This window comes from Struthio camelus, chromosome 5 (genome assembly GCF_040807025.1).
Source record: "Struthio camelus isolate bStrCam1 chromosome 5, bStrCam1.hap1, whole genome shotgun sequence".
Taxonomy (NCBI): Eukaryota; Metazoa; Chordata; class Aves; order Struthioniformes; family Struthionidae; genus Struthio; species Struthio camelus.
Window position 1 is genome coordinate 45,713,577 of NC_090946.1, and position 23,506 is coordinate 45,737,082.

General features: G+C 40.0%; 1 protein-coding gene across 3 annotated transcripts in view; it reads left to right on the top strand.

The window, feature by feature from the left end:
- The window catches only part of DCAF5 (DDB1 and CUL4 associated factor 5), a 77,589-nt gene extending 54,291 nt beyond the window's left edge, over positions 1-23,298 (top strand). For all 3 annotated transcript variants that reach the window (XM_068946185.1, XM_068946187.1, XM_068946186.1), the window contains 3 exons: positions 1,845-1,911; positions 14,059-14,186; positions 21,229-23,298. In XM_068946185.1, the coding sequence (XP_068802286.1) occupies positions 1,845-1,911; positions 14,059-14,186; positions 21,229-23,043 (2,010 nt within the window). In that variant the 3' untranslated portion in view covers positions 23,044-23,298. The remainder of the gene's footprint in view (positions 1-1,844; positions 1,912-14,058; positions 14,187-21,228) is intronic.
- The last annotated feature ends 208 nt before the right edge of the window (positions 23,299-23,506 follow it).

A 23,506-nucleotide genomic window follows, 5' to 3' on the forward strand; every position in this document is an offset into this window, starting at 1 on the left:
TGGTGATAAATGCCAATAATTGGCAACATTTTTATAACTTTAAACATGACATTTTTTCCAAGGAACGTTTTCTTGTATAACAGAACACATTAGAGCTGCTTTCTTTCTGGTTGCTAGGAGGCTGCCTATATGAGCCCTAATTTGTGTAGATTTGGCACAGACATTCAGCTTGCTGTGGGCTAACATATATAAGCAGCCGTATGAAAGGGAAGCACGTGTTTCTTGCACCAACAGGTCACTTTAGCAGAGGTAAGCTTCCTAAGTACAAACATGTTGGTGTGCAGAAATTGCTTCCCGGCTTGGAAAGGAGGGGTCTATGAGTGATGCAGAACTCATAGACCCTTTGTCTATGGAGTGATGCAGCAATTTTGTAAAGGAACTGGTGTTTGATCAGTGCTTCTGACCTGTCAGTAGATGAGCAGAATTGAATTCATAAATGCTTACTCATATCCTTAAAAATGAGACCTACACAGAGAAAAGAATGGGTGGGTTGTGATAGTAGAGGACTAGAGAAGGGATTTTAGGAGTTGGTTATTGCACTTTTATGGCTGGAAACATGCAAACCATGTAAGAATGTAACTGGCATGATGAACAGAGTATATGCAAATTTATAGCAGCTTTCTCCATGTTAGTATATATTTTGTTTCTCGGTCTTGTATTATTCCAGGACTTGTCTATTCACTGCTTGATTTTACTTTGCATGATGAGTTAAAGTATCTCTGGAGAATGAAAGACAAACTTGTTAAATTCTGTTTTTGTCTGTCTCAAATTTATCTCCTTTCAAAAGTTAGAAAAGGGACTTACTTATTCTATTTCTTTTTTTCTTCCCTTCTCTCTACCCTAATAGGAAAAAACAGAGTACTCTTAGACTACATTGATTAGGCAGAAGCATTAAGTCTTATTAAGAATTATTAAGAATAAGTAGGTTTATTCTGTTTACATCAATATAATCTGCCCTTGGTTCCTCTACATGTCATCTTATCTGTAATTTGGGCAAGAAAGAAGGGACATGGAGTACAATTTGTTGGAGAAGAGAGACTTGGAGACAAGGCACAGTTTGTGTCCTCTTGTAGTGAAAACTTTTTACCTTGTTATATGTCATCTGTCATTCCAGTGCATGTTTGCAATATATTAAGTAGGGCCTAAACTGTTGTACAACAAGGAGCTTGTTTATCCTTCATACACTGTTGGAAAAGGGCAGCTTTCCATCTTTCCACAGTAACTGTAAGGAGGAAAAAAATGAATAGTGTGATAAACTGATGTTTGGAACAGTTTCTGAGATTTGCTGGCAGAGCTTGATTACCTTTGGGTTTTGTTCAAGATTATTCTTTAAGAGTGACTGATTTTTGATGGTCTTCAGTAAGTAGACTGCTATGATCTGTAGATGTTGTACTTATGTGTAAGGGATGTGTCAGCTCCCTCCTCAGTTACATGTTTTAAGAAGTTTCCCTTTGTAGTTCAGGGGGAGAGAAAAAGGCCAAGGAACTCTGACATTCAAGAAAGACCAGAGTTCCTGGTGACTAGATCTGAGAGTTCGATCTGGACCCATATGCATTAAAGCCAGCCGTAACCTATAGCCTTATTTAGCAAACAGAACATATACTGTAGTTAGTAGATGATAGCTACATGAAGCATACTTTTGAACTCTGGTCATCTTGCATGCATGCAACATATTTTTTGCTGGTACCTTGTCTCTATTTAAGGATAAGTTGATCAGTGAGGTGCACAGAAAGAGCTGAATTACTTGTTACTCTTTTTTTGTTTGGAGAAATTAGATCAACAATAAAGCAACATAATTTAGGTGATACCTTGTGGTAACCTGGTTTTATTTTTATTTCTAACAGTACATCCTTTCAGGCTCTGATGACTTCAATTTGTATATGTGGAGAATTCCTCCAGATCCAGAAGCAGGTAAGTTTGTTTTTTCATTTTGGAGTCTGAAAAATACTAGTTTGTGTGTAGTTTTTAAAGAAATTGCTCTGCTCATTCAGTGTTCTGATGAAAACTGGATGGAGGGAGTTCACAAATGCCTAATCCAGTCTCTGGATAGCAATGAAGAATGCCTTTTAAATATTTCATTGTAGTGATTTTATTTCTATTCTCATATAATGATCATTTAAAACTTCTAGATGAGCTGATAAAGAGAGTTGTGGCTGGAGGCTGGGCTTGTCTTTCCTCCCTACTGTCTGCTGCTTCTAAGCTCATCTGAGCTGACTGAAGAACTTGGGATCTGTTGCCAAGAAATTCTATTCTATGATGAAGGTTGCAGCATAAAATGTTGCTGGATTCCCATGCTGTTCCTTGCCGCTTCAGTTTAAAGGCTTGCTTTCTACAGTGCAGCCCTCTTCCTTTCCTGCTGTCCCAAAACCTTCCCAGGCAGAGCAGCTATGCTCTTGCACTTCCTGAGCAATATCAGCTGGTGGAAAGGGCCACTTTTGACGCACTTCTCACCCTTTCTCGTGCTGGAGCCAAGAAGCTATGCAAGTCACACAAGCCAAACTCTGTGAGGTACTGTAGGAGAAGAGGGTTAGAGGAAAGAAAGGATATAAGAGTAGGGTTGCACTTGCCACGTTTGATCAGTGCCTGAATTGGTATTATCTAATACTGCTTAGGATTTGACAATACTGCAATGTTCACTGCTATCTCTAGACCCTGTAACTTTAGCATATCTCTTCTGTTGAAACAAATCACTGTGCCACTTCAGAAGGGTGTTGAATCTTCACTGAAAGACTTAAGATTTTATGAACTGTTCTACTACTGTTTTGATTAGTAATGATTCTTGCAGATTGAATTGTATATTTTAAGTGATATTAAATACAACTGAGTGATCGTCAATGGTCTCGGGTGCTGTAGCAATAGTGAGAGCAAATTGTAAGCTGCATTAAAGGTTAAGGGAAAAATTCTTGTTTTATTTTGAAAAGCTTTAATCACAATGTGCTGTTATAATCCACAGTTAAGAGGGTGAATAGTTCATAAAAGATTTGGTTAGTTGAAGAATTTTGAGAAAAGTGTCATTCCGATTTTGGATTCATTATTTAATGAATATTTGATGTTGCACTCTAGAAGCCTTAATGACAGTAGCATTAAAATATGTCAGTATGTTGGCCTTCTGGGTTTTGTTGTTGTTGTTTTGGGAGGGGGGAATTACAGAGGCTCTCCCCTCACCTTTTCTTTTAATTTGTATGATGTTATTTGTCATCGGACATTGTTTTACTACTTACAGCTTTTCATTCTATTTACGACAAAGGTTATATATATTTGAAATAGTTATTTACCTCTAAGATTTTATATGTAGACTGTGGACTTACATTTTATATGTTACTGTGCTTCTCTTGACTCCATTTGTAAACTCTGGATTTGAGCTTTTGGTTGTGATGCTCTTGAGAACTTAGAGCTGCCATCTCTCTGTTCAGTTGTGTCTTTATTCCAGGCAGCTAGAGATGCCAAATGTTTATCTGGGCCTTTGCACAGGAAGTGATAAATAGATTTACCGTGAAACAATGTCCTGTGCCTTTTGGTCAGCTTTCTTTGTTTCTGTCTCCTGTAACTTGAGGAAGCTGTCAGTAAACTTGCAACATTTCTGTTACAAAATTAATTACTTAATGTCAATTGCCATCATTAGTTGCTTAATGGGATCAGAAGATGATGTAGGAACAGTTTATGTCTTAGTCTTTTGTAACTTGAACAGCGCTCTTGCTGAAAGATCTCGGCAAAACTCATGAGCTTTGTTCTGCTACACTGCAGTTTTGGCTTCTGTATCAAATAACTCATCAGCCATCCAAATCGCCTGTGATAGGTTTACTGAAACGGCTCTTCTTCATCTGGCTCGTCTTTCCCCTAGAAGGAATGGGCTTGTTTTGAATGTGATGAAACATCCTGTCTTAAATCTGATCCTGTGGTTCAGAACAATTGCTTGGCTAGACAGTTTGCTCTGCTTGTTTCTTATTCCCTACTCTTGCTGTAGGGATATGGAGTCCTTTGAAACCTCTTGCTTTTATGGAAAACTCCTTATTCTCATGTTCTCAACTTAAAATAGGAGTGTCTTTGGGTCTGCGATCTGAGAGGGTGGAATGTGGTCTTTCATTTAAATGTTGTAGAAACTAAAGTTAGACAGGATGATGTAATGTCCTGTACTGTTGGTTTAAATAAAAATAAGACTCTAGCTGATTTCTATCTTTCTGGTGGAATTGAGACATTGTGTTGCTATAAATATTTATGGTACAACCCCCTTAAATTATATTAGCCATTTGTAAATAGCAGTTTTTTTGCAAGCATGAAGCTCTTTTGCAGAACTGCATCCTTAAGGACAGCTCTGAACAGATTCTTTTGGTTGCGTCCAGGTACAGAAAGCGGTAGCTATCTAATAGTTAGAAGCATTACTACATGAAAGAGGAAGAAAAGCAGGAAAGAGCACACCAGTTAGACAACTGCAAATGCATTTCATGTAGGAAGAATGTAGTTACCTCTGTTGACATTTTGCCAGGAAAGTAGAACAAATTCTGCTGTTTTGCAAATAATCATAATTTAGACGTGTCCTCCTAGCAGGTTGCATTGAATCATTTCACCTCTGCTGGAAACTCCTCTAGTGGTTTTTTTCAGCCCGACTAGTGGATGAGATTTACTGAGGTGGGGAAAAAGAGAGAAAAAGGTATCTCTTAAGCTTATTAGGGAGTTATTCTACTGAAGAGTCTTGTTGACTATCTCCCTCCACAAGTGTGGGTTGCTCTGAATTAGAGAGGACTTCCTGTGCTGGAGGGAGTTGGGGGGGGGGGGCACTGCCTTTTTTCTTTTCTTGAGGATGTAATAATCTGCTCATTTTTCTCCTTTCTTCTCCTTCCAAGAACTACTGAGTTTTTCACTGTTCTTCAGAAGTAATTACCAATTGTTTGGTGAATCTGTTAGCCAGTTTCCTCTTTAAAGCACATATTCCAGTTTTGTTCAGAGGCAGAGTTTCTAGTAAAACTAATGCATTGATTTAGTAGATGAAAACCAGCCCTGAATTTCCAGCTTTCATTAGGCTCCAAGGCAAGCTAGAAGTGAGAAGAGACATAAGCCTTACGTGATCTGCCCAGTTAGACTCTTAAATACTGGCTCAAATGCTTATGCTGTTTAAACCTAACTCCTATAAAAGTGGTTTCTTAGCTAGTAAAGAATCCCAGTTCAAGACAGAACCTGACATGTCTTGTGAAGTAATAGAGGGTTTAGTAGATCAAAATGGAATTTACATTCCTCACCCACAACTCTGAATCATCTTTGCAACTCGGAGCTTGTCTCTCTTGCTTTTTAAGTATTGTTCAAAGATGCCGTGTGAGGGACATGATGTTTATTTGTGACTGAGAAGACGGTTAGGGATCCTTCAGTTTAGTTGAGCAGGCTGTTACCAGACTTCTGGAAAACTTGAGTAAATCAAAACAGTGAACTGCATTTCAAAACCTCTTTTATTTAATCCTGTCTTTAACTGTAACTGCTGGCCAGAAAGGGCCTGTCATTGTGGTCTGGTTACTAAACTAATTGCATCAGTTTTCAGTAGAACTTATGTAATTTTTCTTCCCTTTTTTCTTTGGCCATTGTAAATGCGGACATCTCTTCTGGCTGAAGAATTGAGCAGCAAGTCTTTTCACAAAATTTGAATAGGGTTATCTCATTGAAGACAGCTTGCAGCTTAAGCTCTCAAAGTTCCAGGCTGATAAGTGAAGCTGAATAATAGATGGTTGGGTGCTTCTTAATGCCTTTAGTTATTTTATATTATATAAATATATGAAATATAAAAACTATATTATATTAAATTATTTATATGTATATTAAATAATATGAATAAAAATACACTGATGTGTATACCAATAAAAAATAGCTTTTGGAGGGGAAACCAATGACCTCAACAGGGATCATGCTCTAAAGTGTTTGTATTTTAAATAACTTGGTGTTCTTGAGGAGTGATGGTGGGATCTAAATCACTTTACTTTCAGGACAGTAGTTTGTTTCTTCTTTCCGGTCAGTGTTGTCCACAGTATATGGGACAGTTACTGAACAACCATACAAGTAAGTAGTGGGACAGTGTAGAAGGGGTTCTTGCATCCAGAGGAATTCAGACTGGTTTGTATCATGTGAACTTTAATACCAGAAACATGTGGAGTGCTGTGGAAATGTCCTGGTTAGATGACATCTACCAAAAGGGGACAGTGTTGGGCACTTGATATTGCTGTAGCCAAGTGGAAGATTCAGCGCCCATCGGTGTTTCTCTCACCAGCCTTAGCATCTTTAATATCTTCTAATTTAGTAATGGAAAGTGGAAGATAACGCTGAGCACTGGGAAAAGCTGGAGAAACCTTAGTCCCTCCAACTGCTCTTCTGATTGCACCAAATTTCTTTTCCCTTCCTTTACTGTTTTGAACATTTTGACACCTGACAATACAAGCTTATATTATGCCCGTTGCTACAAATGTGCAGGCAAGCAGTTTCCACACATACAATTTCAAAAAACAGCTACCGATTGTGTCGTCATTTCACGTGTTTTGTTCCTTTGACGTTCAGAAAGTGTATTTGTCATTGGTATTTTGCATGGTTCCAGTAACATTGTATATACCATTGAGAACTATGCAGTTAAAGTACCAGAAAAGTCACTTGCCTCAGACCAGAGGAGAAGACAGAGTGGAAAGGGTATGCCAAAGTTTTATTTCCATAGTAACTTTGCTCTAGCTTTCATGCTGTTGTTTAGCTCTACCAGTGAATAACAACAGTGAGAAGGTTAGTATAGATAAGGCATAGATAGATAATGCGGGTATTTAGCAGCAACAAAAGAAGGGGGAAAATATATAGGTAAAAATGGATGCTGGCCGTTATCCAGGCAAAGCAGATTTTAGGATATGTTTCCTTGACTATAAGTGATTTAGTATCGTTTGTAATGCATGCTTTGTTCTCTTCCTACATGTTTACAGTAGATCGGAAGCGTGCATTCATTTGGTTAACCTAACCTGACAGGTGATAACTTCTTCAGATATGCTCTTTTGGTCTCTTGAGACCTCTCTACATAGTCTAGTCTTTCGGCAACTTCCATATTCTTGCTGAAAAGTGAGAGGAGATTCATAAGACAATACTAAAAGGCAGATAGTACAGGAATCAGATCCATTGGTGCTGAATAAGCTTCCTTTGTAGCATAGCTTCTTTCACAGAGGTGACCTTTCCCTGGAGGCTAGGAAGTAATTCACTTTGTGTTACCTCAGTAGAGGCTTAAAAAGTGTGGAAACACTCTGATTGCCTTAATGAAGAATGCTAAACTAGTTCACTGAAGCTAGAGCTTGCTTAAAACACCCCAGAAGGGAGCAGCAAATTTTTCTGTCAGCAAGTTACTTAGTGTAGTTATTCTTCAGTTGTGTCAATTTGATATCTTTTGACAAGCCTGTTAATATTGCTTACTGTGCATATGCTCAGTTATGGAGTTATTGACCATGTGCAGTGGATTGATTTTTTTGTTTGTTTGTTTTTTTGTTTTCCCAATCCTTTACAACACTGAATCTATACAGCACTGTGTTTCTTAGTAGATACGTAGCCATGACACCATATAATGTACTTTTGTGGCCAAACTGAATAAGAGTCTTGAGACTCTGGTACTGATGTCAGCACCGCGTAACGTTTGTGTTGTGGAAAAATAGTTGACTATTGTGGATGTAGTTGGGGAGCAGTTTTGACTTTTGCCTGGCAAGGCTATAGTAAAGTATTTCTTGATGACGTTTTGCTCCTGTGGGAGAACTGGGGAGTGGCTTTACCAAAAACTCACAACTTTCTGCATGCTCTTTAGAAGTTTTAATCTGAAATTTCCCTTTAGCTCTTGGAATCTTCAGGGCTACAAGACCACCCTAGGGCTTGCTCTAGGCATAGGCTAGGCCTCTCTGAAATGCCTGTACACCAATGCACGCAGCATGGGGAATAAACAGGAAGAATTAGAGATCTGTGTGCAGTCTCAAGGCCATGATCCTGTTGCAGTTACAGAGACATGGTGGGATAGCTCACATGACTGGAAAGCTGTCATGGACTGCTATGTGCTTTTTAGTAAAGACAGGCCAGGAAGGTGAGATGGTGGAGTTGTTCTTTATGTGAGAGAGCAACTGGAAGGTATGGAGCTCTGCCTAGGGGTGGATGAAGAGCAAGTTGAGAGCTTATGGGTAAGGAATAAAGGGCAAGCTAACATGGGTGATAAGGTTGTGGGGGTTTACTGCAGGCCACCTGATCAGGAAGAAGTCGTCGATGAGGCCTTCTGCAGACAGCTGGAAGTAGCCTCACGATCACAGGCCCTAGTTCTCATGGGGGACTTCAACCACCCTGACATCTGCTGCGAAGACAGCACAGCTAGGCACAGTCGAGGAGGTTTCTGCAGAGCACTGAGGATAACTTTTTGACACAGGTGGTGGAGAAGCCAACGAGGAGAGGTGTGCTGCTAGGTGTTGTACTAACAAACAAAGAAGGTCTGGTTGGAGATGTGAAGGTTGGGGCAGCCTTGGCTGCAGTGACCGTGAGACAGTAGAGCTCAGGATCCTGTGAGGAGGAAGCAGGGCAATAAGTAAGATTGCAACCCTGGACTTCAGGACAGCAAACTTTGGCCTCTTCGCTGATTCACTAAAACGGGTGCTGCAGGACTCTGCTCTCAGTGCAAGAAAGAAGAGAAGACTGAGAAGCGATCTCATTAATGTCTACAAGTGTCTGAAGGGGAGATGTCGAGAGGATGGGGCCAGACTCTTCTCCGTGGTGCCCAGCAACAGGACAAGAGGCAACGGGCAAAAACTGAAACACAGGAAGTTCCATCTGAACATGAGGAAAAACTTCTTGACTGTGAGGGTGACTGAGCACTGGCACAGGTTGCCCAGAGAGGTGGTGGAGTCTCCTTCCCTGGAGATATTCAAAACCTGCCTGGACGAGATCCTGGGAAATATGCTCTAGAGGACCCTGCTCGAGTGGGGGAGTTGGACTAGATGATCTCCAGAGGTCCCTTCCGACCTAAACCATTCTGTGATTCTGTGAAAGTTTGTGTTTAAATCTAGCTTGTCTATAGGCAGGTCTTTCAGGAAGAAAGTTGTCTGCTGGTATGCATTGCACAAAACAAATAGGGTGTATGACTGACTAGGAAGAAACATTTAAGGAGTCTAAGCATCATCTACTACCCTGAAGGCAGAAGCTTTATATGCTACATATTTTTGTTTGCTTAACTGATGGAGGAACCTGAGGCAACACCAAAATTCTTCACCATTGTTGCTAGCATTGTACTGACCGTTTGCTTTCCGAAGCATAGTTTCCCTCTTCTGTGAGTGCCTCATGACATCATAAGTTTCAAATGCAGAGTAAAGGCCTATGGTCTGAATGTGGCCTAGATTATTATTCATGAAAATTAAATGAATTCTAAATGATCTTTCTATTGTAGCACCATGTACTGAAGTCACATGGTGTGCTATGGCACACTGGCAGCAGCTGTGAACATCTGGTTCTTCTCAGGAGTTTTCAGCACTTTGAGTAATTCACAAGGCTTGTATGAAGTTATGCATTAGTCTATGGAATGTCTTTCTACCTTATATGAGCAACCAGTGGAACTTCTTTTTCAGAGTCCTAGATAGAAAAGACTTTTTTTTTTTTTTTGGTTAATGAGGTCATTAAATTCCTTTGTTATAGAGCCAGTGGAGGATTGTCCTTTACCCCAGTAAGTTCTCTAGCGCTTTGACAATTTTGACATGTTTGGAGCAATGGAGCTTCAATTAGTTTAGAGACTGTCCCACATTCTTATAAGTTTTCTGCAGGAGAGTAATTTTCCTAATAATCTATCACTTCTTTTTTTCCCAGTCCTCCAAATAATTCCTTCTTTTTTAAACAACACTGCTACATATTGTGGGTGGACATTACATATTCTGCATGGGTGGCCAGATTGCTTTGGGTCCAAGTATCTTACTCCACTTTATCATGCGTTTTCTCATGTGTTGGTGTGTGCCTTCAAGCCTGTTCTCAGGATATGAAATATCATTTCATTTGCAGAATATTTGCAAAACTGCATAATTAATGTGGATTTCATTAGCATGATATTTAAAACATAAAATAATAAAGCAATCCAAAGTGTAATCACTTTGGCAATTTATTAGACATCTACTACTTTGAAGCATTGTAGTATTGCTTCTTGCTGTCTGTATCAGAGCCTGTAGATATGCCCTGTGTTGCCATGGTATTCTTGTCAAATGTTATGCGTGTGTATGTGTAGAAGAAATGTCTTTTAAAATCTACACTTAAGATTTAGTCTTTTGCAAATTTTTGTTCCAGCTGGTCAAATATTGTAGTGGTATATTATTCTGAGAAATTTTTGAAATTCTGTATTCTTCTTCGGAGCACTTACTTACAGGATTTAGAAAAAGAGGCATTTCCTTGACATTTCATTTTGTGTATCAAACACAAGTGGACCAAAAAAACATCAACCAGGACAGCTAGAGCACTAAACCACTGCTCAGCACTGACTTTACGCATGGCAATTTTTGGGAAGCATTGCAAAACAAGCTAGTATATTTCCCTCACCTCCCTCCAGTGCTGAGAGGTTAGAAAGTTAGAAACCTTTTAAAATCTCTCCAGTCAGCTGCTTAAGATCGTTTGTTTAGTTTGATTTGGTTTTCCTTTTTTAATAGTAAGCTATATGTAAACTAAGTCCCTGGCTTCTGCATAAGGACTGCTTTTACACACACACGCGCGCACGCACGTGCGCTATCCAAGAGTATAAAACCTGTCACGCCAATAAATTGAAAAGCAAACAAATAACCCATTTCCCACTTCCCCCCAATAAAACACCACCCAAAAGCAAAATCGGAGTTTTGTTGGCATAGCAAAGGTCATTCTGGCAAAACAATATAAATAAATACCCCAACTCAAGTGAAAGAAATTATTATATATTAAAGGCAAGATGATATCAGGAATTCAAGTAATTGATGGCTAACCTCAGCTTAATATATAGATGCTTTTTTTTTGCCAGCAGACATGAGCAAGCTCAACTTGTACTGTGAAATGGCTAGAAGTTGTATGGCTGCAGTTAAGCCACTACTGAGCCTGAACTGCTGAGGCCTGCTGAGAGACCCAGGGGGTTCCAGACACATCTGGACACAAGCATCTGCTTACCATGTAGATACTCGCATAATATGAGATATCGGCTTTGTTGGACTACTATAAAGCAATGGATGGCAGGATACAAGTATAGAAGAAAACTCTGCATTAAGCATAGATTTGGAGGCATTACCTAGCTCACAGGAGTTGACAGGGAGTTGTCCAGAGATGAGGTTCTGGGGCAGTCTCTTACATTTGACATAGAAATTGAAAGGGTAGTGCTGAAGGTGATATTTCTTACTTGAAATGATTAAAACCTCATATGCTTCTGGAAAAAGCTGGCTGTTAAGCTTTGCGATTGCAGTAATGTGCTCCAAAGGGACTTTTTCTGTAATTGGTCAGCTGACTGTTTTAGGGGGCTTGGTGGGAAAGGTCACCTTCACTCTAAGAGGAATGAAGTATGCTCTACTACTCTGACATTTCTGTTTTTACAGTTAACAACTTAAAAGAAGCTTTAATTTAATTTGAGAATTTTAATATTAAAGCAGAAATCTTTGGAGTTCCCGTACGCTGTCTGAATTTGAGTATGGCCTAAGCAGAGTTGTTCTGAAGACGTGGCATGGTGTACTCTTTATCCAGCGTTCTTCGTGTGTTTAAAAAACCTTTAAAGTTTCAGAAAATTGTTTTGGCAGGAAATAATTACTATCACTGTTTCACTAGGAAAATAATCATGGGTTAATTCACATTGCTGACAGTCCCATGAGAAGCTAGTGACTAACCTGGAAACACAGTCTAAGTTATTGGTGTCCTAACCTTGTATTTCATCTGCAGTATAATTGTTCCTTTGCTCATTGTCTCCAACTTCTGACTCTTTTATGAGTGTTTTGTAGTGTGCATCTCTTGTGTTGTACGGAATTCAGGCAGCTAGGGTCCGTGGATAGTTAAAACTTGGTTTTAGGCATTACTTACAGCCTTGGAAACATTTCTTAAGTAAATGGTCTCTTCACTCCTGAGGCCCTTTTCCTGGAATGTTTGTCTGCTGCGCCAAGATAAGTGGTTTGAGAACTGGACTTGATGTAACCATCTACAGTTGGCTAGATGCATGCAACTGGATTGACAACTGTGATTTGGCTGGAAGGAATGCTGTGGGAGTAGGGCAACTTGCCATCAGCCACAAATGTGGTCATGAATGTCTAGCAGGGTGAGCAGAATGAAAAGGCATGAGGAATCCTGTAAAATGGGAAAGAAAATCGAAAAGGCCCAGTTTGAAATTTCATGAACCTGCTCTCCAGTCAGTTACTTCTCAGTCAGCTTTGCTTACCCTAGTGAAATCTTACTGGAATGACTGAACACTGGACTTGTCTACTAACCTTCACAGAAAATACAGATGTGCCCAAATAAAAGAACTGTGCCGGGTAGCTCAGCCTCAGTGCAGTTTTGATGATCATGTTACCAAGTGCGACCTGTAGCTCTTTCTGTCCCAAAGTGCCATGAGACTGCCATAGTGTGCAAACACTTACCTGTGCCAACAGAACACTTTCCAGAAGCTGTAAAGATCTGTGTATGGATAGGTATGAACTTTTTTGGGGAAGGTGGATGACTCCTCACTTCTTGAATCCTTATAATGCTTTGTACACATTAGTTAGGTCCTCAGAGTGTAGGTACGATGAACCGAAGGGATGGACTATTTCCTGTAAGAGGAGAAGAGCTGAACACGGGCTACAGTTGTTTGCCGTCTTTGTAACCTAACAAATAGAAAGTGATGTAGGGTTGTAGGGGAACTATATGACTTTGTCGTAGAAGACAGGTTTTTCAACGTTGGGTTTAGGGCTCAACCTGCAGCTATTTCAGCAGAAAAAGCTGTGGAGGACAAAGAAGGATAGCAAACGCTTTCAGCAGGGAAGAAGCAATTATAAAGCTTTACATATACATAAAACTTTGCATAGACATAAAGTCTACTTGTTTAGTGTTAAGGTGACTGTAAGTAGCACAGAGGCTAATGAAAGGATGTTAACTTTCTATAAGGTGTGTTTACAACCTTTGTAGTTGTAAATATAAGGATTGTTTTCCTCTAAAGTTGTTTTCAGTTTTTACTTCACTTCTTTTAAAAGAAGTCTTGGCTTCTTTCACTGCAATATTAATCCTAGCATGTTCAGTAACTCTTGTTTGTTCAGATAAGCAAGTATGCCTTCCAACAAATTAATAATTTTATTTGTATGAATAATATATAATATATAAACATAAACATTCACTGTGTGACAGTTTCTTGCCGTTTATGTAACCTGACAAACAGAAGGTGATAGAGGTGTGCAGAGTTCTTCTCTGGTTTGAGTTTTACAGTTACCACCAAAGCAATCCACTTCAACTAATTTGCCACCACATGATGAAGAATTATATAACCTACTGATCAGTTGTGTTATTTCAGGACCCTCTTTAAGCTGGATCCACAGAAATGCAAGTTATGACAGATCCTAGTCTGGAGAAGGCTGCGTTAACTCTAGCTGTACTGTAGTTACTCAGGCTAGTAGCTCTGAAGATTAACTGCCTTAGATTCCTACCCATAGGGTAAATTATGATGGTAATGAATTGGTGGTAACAGAGAAGGTATAGTGATTTAAAAAGTCAACCTCCATATTTAGCTTTGCTTCAAATTCACAAACTAACTGGTGTTATGCCTTAGGCCCTCTGGTTTCACTGGTGGTTCCGATAAAAAATGTATGTTGTTCTTATTCATGTACTTGACCTGTTGGATCAAAAGCCTTCATTGTTTGTTTAGATAGTTGTACTAGAGCTTTCCTCCAAGTCCTAATTTGCAGGAAGGATGCCCTTCATCAGACTTGTAGCTTTTCGAAAGGACTACTTGTAAAATGAGAATTCTGCAGCCAACAAAGGGCTTAGAAATAGTGCAGAAAAAAGTTGAAGTGCATTGTCATATATATGATTATGAACGACAGGAATATGAAAATTTAATTATTCATTTGTGTGCGCTTTTTTATTTCCTAGGTGGCATTGGCAGGGTTGTCAACGGTGCTTTTATGGTATTGAAAGGTCATCGGTCAATTGTAAACCAAGTCCGGTTTAATCCTCACACTTATATGATCTGTTCTTCTGGTGTTGAAAAGATTATAAAGGTAAGATTAATTATCAGAAAATGTGCTATTTCCGTACTTCAGGGAGAAACCCTTTTGCTCAGGACCATTCTTTTCCAAGCCCGTTCTCTCAGCTCATTTTATTTTTTTTGTAAGGTGGTATGTCTCATTAGCTGGTGAAATTGATGCAGGTTTTATCAGACATTTCGACTTTAAACGCTTCCCCCGAGTTTTAAAGATTTTAGAGGTAAGGGATAAGATCTGAATTTCCTGGATTTGTGCCTTGAAAAAGGAATTTGTTTCCAGTTTCATTCTGTATGTAGCTAAAGTGTTCTACAAACAGTCCATCTCCTGAAAGTTTGGTCATAGCTGTACTGTGTAATCTCCTCTAAGATTTCTGATGCTTTGAGCTAAAATTTAATAAAATTCTCTTTGAACAGTGTAGCTGAGCCTTATCCTATCCTGAGCTAGCTGAACTCGGCCCAAAAATTGCCTCATGTATCTTTCTGTAATTTTTACTTCAAAGTACACGCTTCTGCTTTGGAACAATACAACATAACTTTCTGTAGCTTCCAGAGGGAACAGGATTCTTACTGCCTTCCACTATCTATCTTTTCTGAATCCTATGATAATTTACAGTATTTTTAGAAAGTTTATGCCTCATTATGTGGATTGCAAAGAGAATACAGGCTTTGTTAGATTCCTGAACTTTCTTTCCTTACGGAAAGACAGTCTGTCCTAGGAGCAAGGCAGAAATGTTGTTATTTCTTACAGTAGAGGTTTCTGTAGGGAAGAACAGAGGGGCAGGGGAGACTGTGCTATGCTAATGCACTTTGCATTCTGCTGCTGTAGAAATTTTGCTATAATTTAGGTCTAACAAGAGGAAAGAAAGCGGAACAACTTAATTTTTAAGTAGGAGAATGAGAACTGATGCTGCTTCTAACTGTTTGCTGCATGAGTCTTGCCTACCGACGGCCATAATTGAGGTTATGTGAGTATAAGTAAATGCTTTTAGTCAACTACAAGTTGACTGAATGAACTCATCCTGCCAAGGAATATTTTAATAGCCTGTAACTTAGGGACTAGAACTGGCCCAAATCCCTGGGACCATGGCCCAGTTCCCAGCTGCATCACTTGCATTACAGCCACTCACAGCCTTTGGGATCTGATCCTACTTAAACTTTCTTTCTCCTCTGTCTTCTGCTGGTACTTCAATTTGTTTTTCCATTTTTTCCTTCATCTGCGTCCCTCTGGCACATTTGTATACAAGTATCTTGGTCATGAAATCTATTAAATACAGGCTTTGAACAAAAGTGCATTGAATAGTCTTCGCAGCTCACTGATATTCAATTTTAAAGTGGTTAGCCTGCCACTGTTTAAAAGCAGTTTTGCTGGAAGAATTTTTTTGCTTTGGGACCTTAATTCATGCAATCTTAAGTCTCCCTTTTGGATTTTGGATGTGCTGACCTTTCAGCCTGTGATTCCTTCCTGCATGAGTGTGCTTTGACTGTTGGATTAGCATTGGTATAAACATTCCCTGTGCTGCTTTTGTATACTTCTCCCCCCCCCGCCCCCCCCAGGTGATTAAAAGGTTAGTTTGATTAAGTGTCCAGTCGCAGGTTGTGTAACTCTTTTGAAGACAGCTGTGCTTGAATGCTTCTCTAACAGAGAGCGCCTGTTGTGTCACAGTATGTGCGGGGAACTTGCTTAGCTGCTTTGAAGCAACTGAATTCCCCAAACACTGCAAGTTGGAAACAAATCAAGGGAAAAGTGCTTCACGTATGAAGTTTATTAGCGAGACAGGACTTCTTACTCTTTGGCTGTACGTCCGTTTGGCTCAGCTTGTAATTCGCCTTGTTTGGGGATCAGGTTGTCTTAAAGTTCAAGTCTCATATCTAGCCTGGTTTGTGTGTTTTTTAGGAACAGCAGTTTCTAGGTGACCATATGGTGGTAGTTTCTCTTTCACTCCAGCTATTTCTACAGAGGTCATTGCAAAAAGATAGGCTGGAGGCCAGCGACAGCCACTAACAGTAAGGGAGAACAGAAAGCAGCAGCCCGGCCGTTCTGAGAGCTGCTGGAATCTACCTAATGCAACGAGGACAGAAGGGCCTGAGGAGAGAGGCCTTGAATGAGCAGAGGAAAATTTGGCTGGATTGAGGAGCTAGGGTGTAAGGAGGAGACCATCAGAGTAAACACAGGAATAAAGACAGTGGTGGCTGGCAGGAAAGCCTGTGCAGTGGAGTGGCAGATAGAACAGAGGGGAGAGAAAGCTTTACGGCTAGTGGAACATGGCTATTTACTGCATTTAAAACAGCTCAGAACACAAGTTCTTTCCTTGTACGGCTGTCTTTCCCTCACATAAATGCTTGATATGCTTGCCTGGAGAAGTTGAGATGACAAGAGGAACAGCCATAAATAAAAACTGTAGTTAGTTTTTTTTAAAAAAGTTCCTTAAGCCTCCTTCCTTCCACTGTCCTTCAAGTATCTTCTAAAAAATTTTATGGACTTAAGTCATAAAAGATAACTTCACAGTAGTTGGCTGGTGTTCCATTCCCTCAGTTGTAGAAACACTGTGATGAATTAAAAATGTGGATGCAAGCAGTTTTTTATCGAAGCTCTAATTTTCAGACTAGCTGGCCTATATTTAGTACTTCTACAAGTGAGGAACTGATAGCACCAGCATCTAGGCATGATACAGACAAGCCATTCAAGAATCCCACGTGCTTCTGCCAACACACTTGCTATTTTAATGCTGATTCCAAATGAGATGCAAATTCGTCTCAGGCCTAACCCTGCTGAAATGAACATCACTCACAGGGATGACTTTGACCTTTGCGGTTATGTTTTTGCTTTTATTTTGTTTTAAGGAACCTGAAGGAATATAACTCAGTGGTTTACGCTTTGATTTCTGCTAGCACTGAGAATACAATGGTTAAGCTGTTGAGGATTGAGGAATTTGTGTGTGTTGTTTTTGGGTTTTTGGGTTTTTTTTAATATTTAAGTGAGAGGCTTCAGAAACCCAAAATGAAACTTAATAAACTCATTAACAAAGCATACATGAAGCCTTGACTCCAGATAGTGTGCTGGATGCATCAGCCCATATGAATTGCTCATTGCCCTCCATTTCAGCAACCTGAACCTCAAAAGGATGGTATTGAAAAGTGCAGCTGTGAACTAAAATTATCACTTTGCAGCAAACATTCACCACTGGAGCTAAGCAAAATAAAATAAAATAAACCCTTTCTCCTCAGTTAAGTGTGTAAGACATTAGGGTATGCTGTCAGGAAAAATGAGTTGCATTGCAAAAGAAATAAATGAAGCATTCCCTCTAATGTGTGGGACTTAGAGGAGGGCCACAGAGAATTATGCAGTTAGAAGACAGTTCCAGAAAAGATGAAATGGAGCCCAGCACCTAAGGATTTTTAGAATGAAGACTATTTTGTACTGAATCTTAAGAGAAAGGGAATATTGTATAATTTTTTTTTTTGAGGATGACTATTGTAGGACCCATTTGTTTGAAAATCATCAGTGTATCGAAGATAGCAAAGTCTATTTGCCCTTGTTGCTATGGTGACAGATTAATGTTATGGTGGCTAGCTGCCTCTGACTTAACAGATAATCTAAAATAGCTGGTTTCAATTATTGCTGCACTAAGGGCATAACTCATTTTTTGTTTTAAATTTTGGGGTTTTGGCACCATGTAGTACAAGCAATTCAGTGATGCCATTTGCAGCATCTCTGCTGAAGTAGACAGAGAAGCAGTTTTGTACTCCCTTTTTCTGTTGTTCCTATTTTTATATCCAGACTTGGGGCATCAGTGACTAATATCGCACTCCTTAGTCCTTTGACAGAGAAAGAACTTCCTAATATCCTTCAGTAGGATGATCTGCCAACTTATTTTCTCTATTTTGCTCACATTCTTCCTTGACATAGCATCAGTCAGAGGACAAGAAAAAGGCAAGGGCAGGCCATTTACTAAGAAACCCACTTCAGGTGCCACAGAAACAGCTCTGGCCCAATTGCTACTAGCTTAAAGACTTTCCAGTTTTGCCAAGGAAAAGATTCTTAGTCTGATTTTTTTCTGGAGCCCTGGTGGGCCCTTGCAGTCCCCAGCAAAAAGCAGAGATTGATCTCCAGTGCCATCTGATCCTGTACAAATGGGCATTCATGGCAATAAATCCTGAAGTTCTCTGACTTCCCCTTTTTATTTACTCCTTCTCTCTGAACAGATGTATCTTAGAGGAATAGTCCCACTATGAACTCTTCAGCTATGTTTTCAAAATTTAGCATTTTATTTTCTCTGGTACTTGCAGTGTGAGCAAAAAGCTTTTGGTAGCAATAGCGGTAAGGATGTGGAATCTGACTGAGCTCACTTAATATACATTTATAGATGACTTCTCTTCATAAATAAACCTTTTCCAAAGTGACTTCAGAGCAGCCTCCTTCTCCCACACTTATAGTGGTTCATACAAAATCTAAGTGTGTTCTAATTTTCTTGAAAAAAGTCTTAGCAAAATCCAGAAGCTAACTTGCAATGACACTACATGTCTGAGAATACTTAAAACTTGATGTCCTCTTAGAAGTAAATACTGCCTAGACAACGTTGCACCTGAAGGAAATTCAGGAATCCATCTGTGAAACAGAGAGAAACAGAAGAAAGGTGCCCTCCCAAGTAGAGGGCAAAAACAGCAAGCCACCATGATGAGGCTTCCTCCACAGTCTGGAAACCAGTAATAATTGTTATGACAGCTCTACACTCGATGCAAAAACATGTATGAGATGCTGAAATGGATGGCAAAATGTGTTCAGAGCAACAGTTTCATAAAACCTAATGATCAGGCTTACGCTGCTAGGATGACTTGAGGAAGGGGTATGCAAGCATGCTTGTCCAAGCAAACAGCCTGGTTCCTGTGACATATGCTCAGCATGAAGCATATCCAAGAAGGTATATGCTTCTCAAATATATGGATGTCTACTTCCTGAAATGCTCAATAGCATGGCAAAGAAGGGAAAAGATCTGATAAATCCACTGATAAATCTGCATACATGGAGAGAAGACTCTTTCCTATCTTGTCTTTGGGAAAGCGGTTCATGAGAAGTAATTAGAGGCTGAAGTGATGCTCTTTTTGTTCTCTTGAACAGTTCAAAAACGCCAAGTGTAGTTGATGGAAGTCTAAGCATACTGGGCTTAGCAACACCTGCTTTTGGGCTGCAGTCTGTTTAACCAAGCCTGATATTTGTCCCCTGAACTACATTTCTAGTAAGTGCAGTGCTTGAATCAAACAGTGGAGATTGTCTTCGTTCTAGTTTCAAGTGTTATATTAATGAACTGTGCTGGAAGAGAATTTGCTTCAGTACTGCAAACAATAAAAATTGCCATTGGAAATAGCAAATGCACCTTGAAATTGAAGCACTTCTTAGGAACAGGCTAATGAAATGCAATGTAAAATTGCTTTGCTCTTTGCTTAAAGGCAGCTTGATGATTTCTGTACAGAAAAAGGTGCATCTGCAGCTAACTTCAATTTTGGGATAGAGTTTTTTTTTACCTGCATGGCCAGATTATATGTGGAAGCTATATTAACTGTAAATTACATTGAGGATGCAAAACAAAAATTCCAGTTTGAGGGAATTCCAGAATAAAGGTTACCTGTATATCTTAAATTTGACTGTGTGAACAAGAAGCAACAAAATAACTTACTTTTTTTTTTTCCCACAGATATTAGAAATGTAAGGTCAAGGTCTTACTGAACACTGTTGAAATTCTCTAGTACAGAATTACTAGCATCCTCATTGGCTTTTTTTTTTTTTTAATACTGCTTGGCATGATAGTATCAGATTATGTTGCGTATATTAACTATGCATCTATGAGATGAATGCTGATTATCCCATTCATTAACAGTTTTGTCTACTTGAAACCAAACTTTGCTAATTTCTTTTGGGAAATGAGTTGGATGTTTTTTCCAAAAGGCCAACCTAGTATAGATAGCTGGCATAGAAAATTTTGCCCTGAGCTTGTTAGCCTGGTAAAACAAAAGCATGGCTGAAAGCAGATACTTTATAATCAGAATTTTAAGACAATGTTGTGGATAGGCTGCATACGCATTCTGTCTACAGTAAGTGTTTTGCATTAGATTAGCATCAATCTAGACCAAGGTGGTGGTGGCTGTTGTCCAAATGAGTGCCTTAAACATGTTGTCCCTGAATCTGTGAGTAAAAGTGAGAGAGGTGAAGGAGATCCAACTGTTGTTTGCTGTGTATTGCCAGATTCTTGGGAATATTGGTGGGGCTTTTGTTCTTGAGGGGTTCTGGGTCTTCCTTTTTCCCTCCACACCAGGACAAAACGAAGAAGAGTTAGGCTGGCAGCAGAGTCAAGGCTGTTAATTCTGGTGAAATCATTTTATTTTGCAATGTTATTACCCCTCTCCACTTCAAAAGTAGCTTTCACTAAAACTCTTCTCCTTCATCTTTTTCCTCTAACTAAAACTACTGCAGCTTCTTGAGAGGATGCTGGGGGAGGAGGGGGGTGGGGGAGTCTGTTTTATTTCCTTCAGAAATGTTGTTGGCTAAAGGGAATAGTGGAAACTGCTTTTCACCTCCATACATTCAGCTCCCTGACTGCTGATCAGGTGTGACTGTGCAGCTGGATGAAATGTTATTCTACAACACTGGCACAAGCAACTCCAGTTTCCTGGGAAACAAGTGCCTTCATTAGTGCTAAGACTATATTGCAGGCAACAGGCTATTCTTACCCTTAGTGAGTAAGCATCACTTACTATATAAAAATAGAGCCCTGCAATTTGGGAGACGTTATTACACACTGAAACATTGCAGTGATGGAGAATTTGTGGCATGAGATCTTTACAATCTGGATGGATGAAGGAGACATAGAAAAACACATTTTTAAAGGGGAAAATAAATATCTCTTTGGAATACTTGTAAGTTTTGGTCTGGGGGGTAAACAACTATATTAATAAAAACAATCTGCAGCTTGCCGTATTTCTTAATATTTGCTCTATTGTTCTATTTCAAATGCTTATGACACTTTCAGTTCAAAGCAACGTGTATTTTTTGTTTTCTGTTACAGATCTGGAGTCCTTATAAACAGCCTGATTGCACAGGAGATCTGGATGGTAGAATTGAGGATGACTCCCGTTGCCTCTACACTCATGAAGAGTACATTAGTCTTGTGTTGAACAGTGGTAGTGGTCTGTCCCATGATTATGCCAACCAATCAGTCCAGGAAGATCCACGAATGATGGCCTTTTTCGACTCCCTAGTGCGCCGGGAGATCGAAGGCTGGAGTTCTGACTCAGATAGTGACCTCAGTGAGAGCACCATCCTGCAGCTCCACGCAGGAGTAAGTGAACGCTCTGCTTACAGTGAGTCAGAGTCTTCTGCCTCTTTGCATCATTCCCCACCACATGTGGCTGAAGAATCTGATGAAAATGCCTATAATTTAAGGGCCTTAAGATCATCTGAATCCCCCTCAGCCAGAGAAGATGTGGCGTCCCGTCAGCAGAGGCTCTCTGCACTGAGGAAGTATCAGGATAAACGTCTCCTGGCCCTTTCCAATGAGTCTGATTCTGATGAAAATACCTGTGAGGCAGAGCTAGACACAGACCTCTTTCCACGACCACGGTCCCCGAGTCCTGAGGAAAACGAATCCAGCAGTTCCAGCAGCAGCAGCAGCAGCACTGAGGATGAAGAAGAACTGAATGAACGACGCACGTCTATGAGGCAGCGCAATGCACTGAGGCGCCGACAGAAGGTGCAAAAAGAAGAGAGGACTAGCACTAACACAGAGAATGTGACCCCCTACATAGGTGAGGATATCTATGACTACCCACAGATCAAAGTAGATGATCTTTCTTCTTCTCCAGCTTCTTCACCTGAAAGGAGTTCAGCCAACAAGGAAGTCCTTAAAGAAAGGACCTCTCCTTGTTCAGACAGCGAGTCAGTGGAGAGAAAAATTTATAAAGCATACAAATGGCTTCATTATTCTTACATATCATATTCAGCTGGTAAAGATGGTGAATCCTCCCATGGAGATGGGGAAAATGATGAAGGGAAACCAGGAACTAGTGGAAGACATGGTACAGCACGCTCATTAATTAAGGAAGATGCTAGGAACTTGAGTTCAGTAGTTCCTCAAGGTTCTCCAGCTCTTTCCACTGAAAACCACCACAACAAAGAAACTTTAAAGGAATGTGGTTTGATAGAAAATTCTAGTAATGGTCAAGCTTATGAATGTGACAATCAGTGGCGGATGGAGGGTCCAGAAAACACATCTGAAGACACCAGCAGTGGAGGTGTAGAACATTCTTTTGAGACTAAAAAGCTCAATGGAAAAGCTAACTGCAAAGGGCTAACTAGTTGTACTGAAGAGCCTTGTGTTCAGACTGCGGGACTTCTGGAACAGAAAAATAGTCAGAACTGTCAACCAGCATCTGGCCATCACTCGTTGGTCCCTCCGTTCTCTACTGTCACCATCTGTAGCATGTCTGGTCATTGCTCCAGAAACCAGACTGCTGATGGTGAGGAGAGGAGCCTTGACACTTCCTGTGTTAACCACAATAATGGCCACTTGCATCTTCGCCCTTCATGCTTCAACAATGGACAGAGTTTTGGAGAGCAGGAGAGTGTGATTCAAGGACTACAGGTACATTCAAATGCTGATAATGGCAACCTTGTACAGATGGGTGTGACCTTGCACAAAGACTGCTGCTTATCCGAAATGGACTCGAACAGCTACAGTGTGAGCACAAGAGAGGATACTGCTGACTTGCATCCCACGGGCAGTGAGAGCGCTCAGTCTCTCGGAGGACTGAAAAGGCACAGAGTGGAGTTGGAAGATGCAGATTCAGAGAATTCATCCTTAGAAAAGAAGTTAAAAACATGATAAATGCGAATGTCTGTCGTAGTGTGCACTCTCTCTCTAAAAAGGAAAAGGAAAAAGAAAGTATTAAAGGCACATAGAGCTTGGGTCTGAAACAGTGCGTTTGATTCTCCGTTCCATTCTTCAGTGGGTCTATTTTAGATTGCCAATGGTTCATGCTGTATAAAAATCCAACTACTCCTTAATGAGACTGAGTCTAGTGTACCCATACAAGGTTCTGTTTAAAGTAAATCCTTATTAAGACGGTTGACTGAATTATCCTTGTGTGAACATGTGTCGTTTGTTCAGCCAGCCAACTAGGATGGCTGCTTTGTAAGTTTTAACTGTTCTTCTGAGAAGGAAATTTTCCATACTGACACTTAATGCACATTTACAGGCTGAAGAATGATTGAATTAGGTCACACTGATGGCAGTTAGGGGTGTGTTTCTTCGTGAGGAAAAGCCCCTTAATTTCTTAATTCTTTCT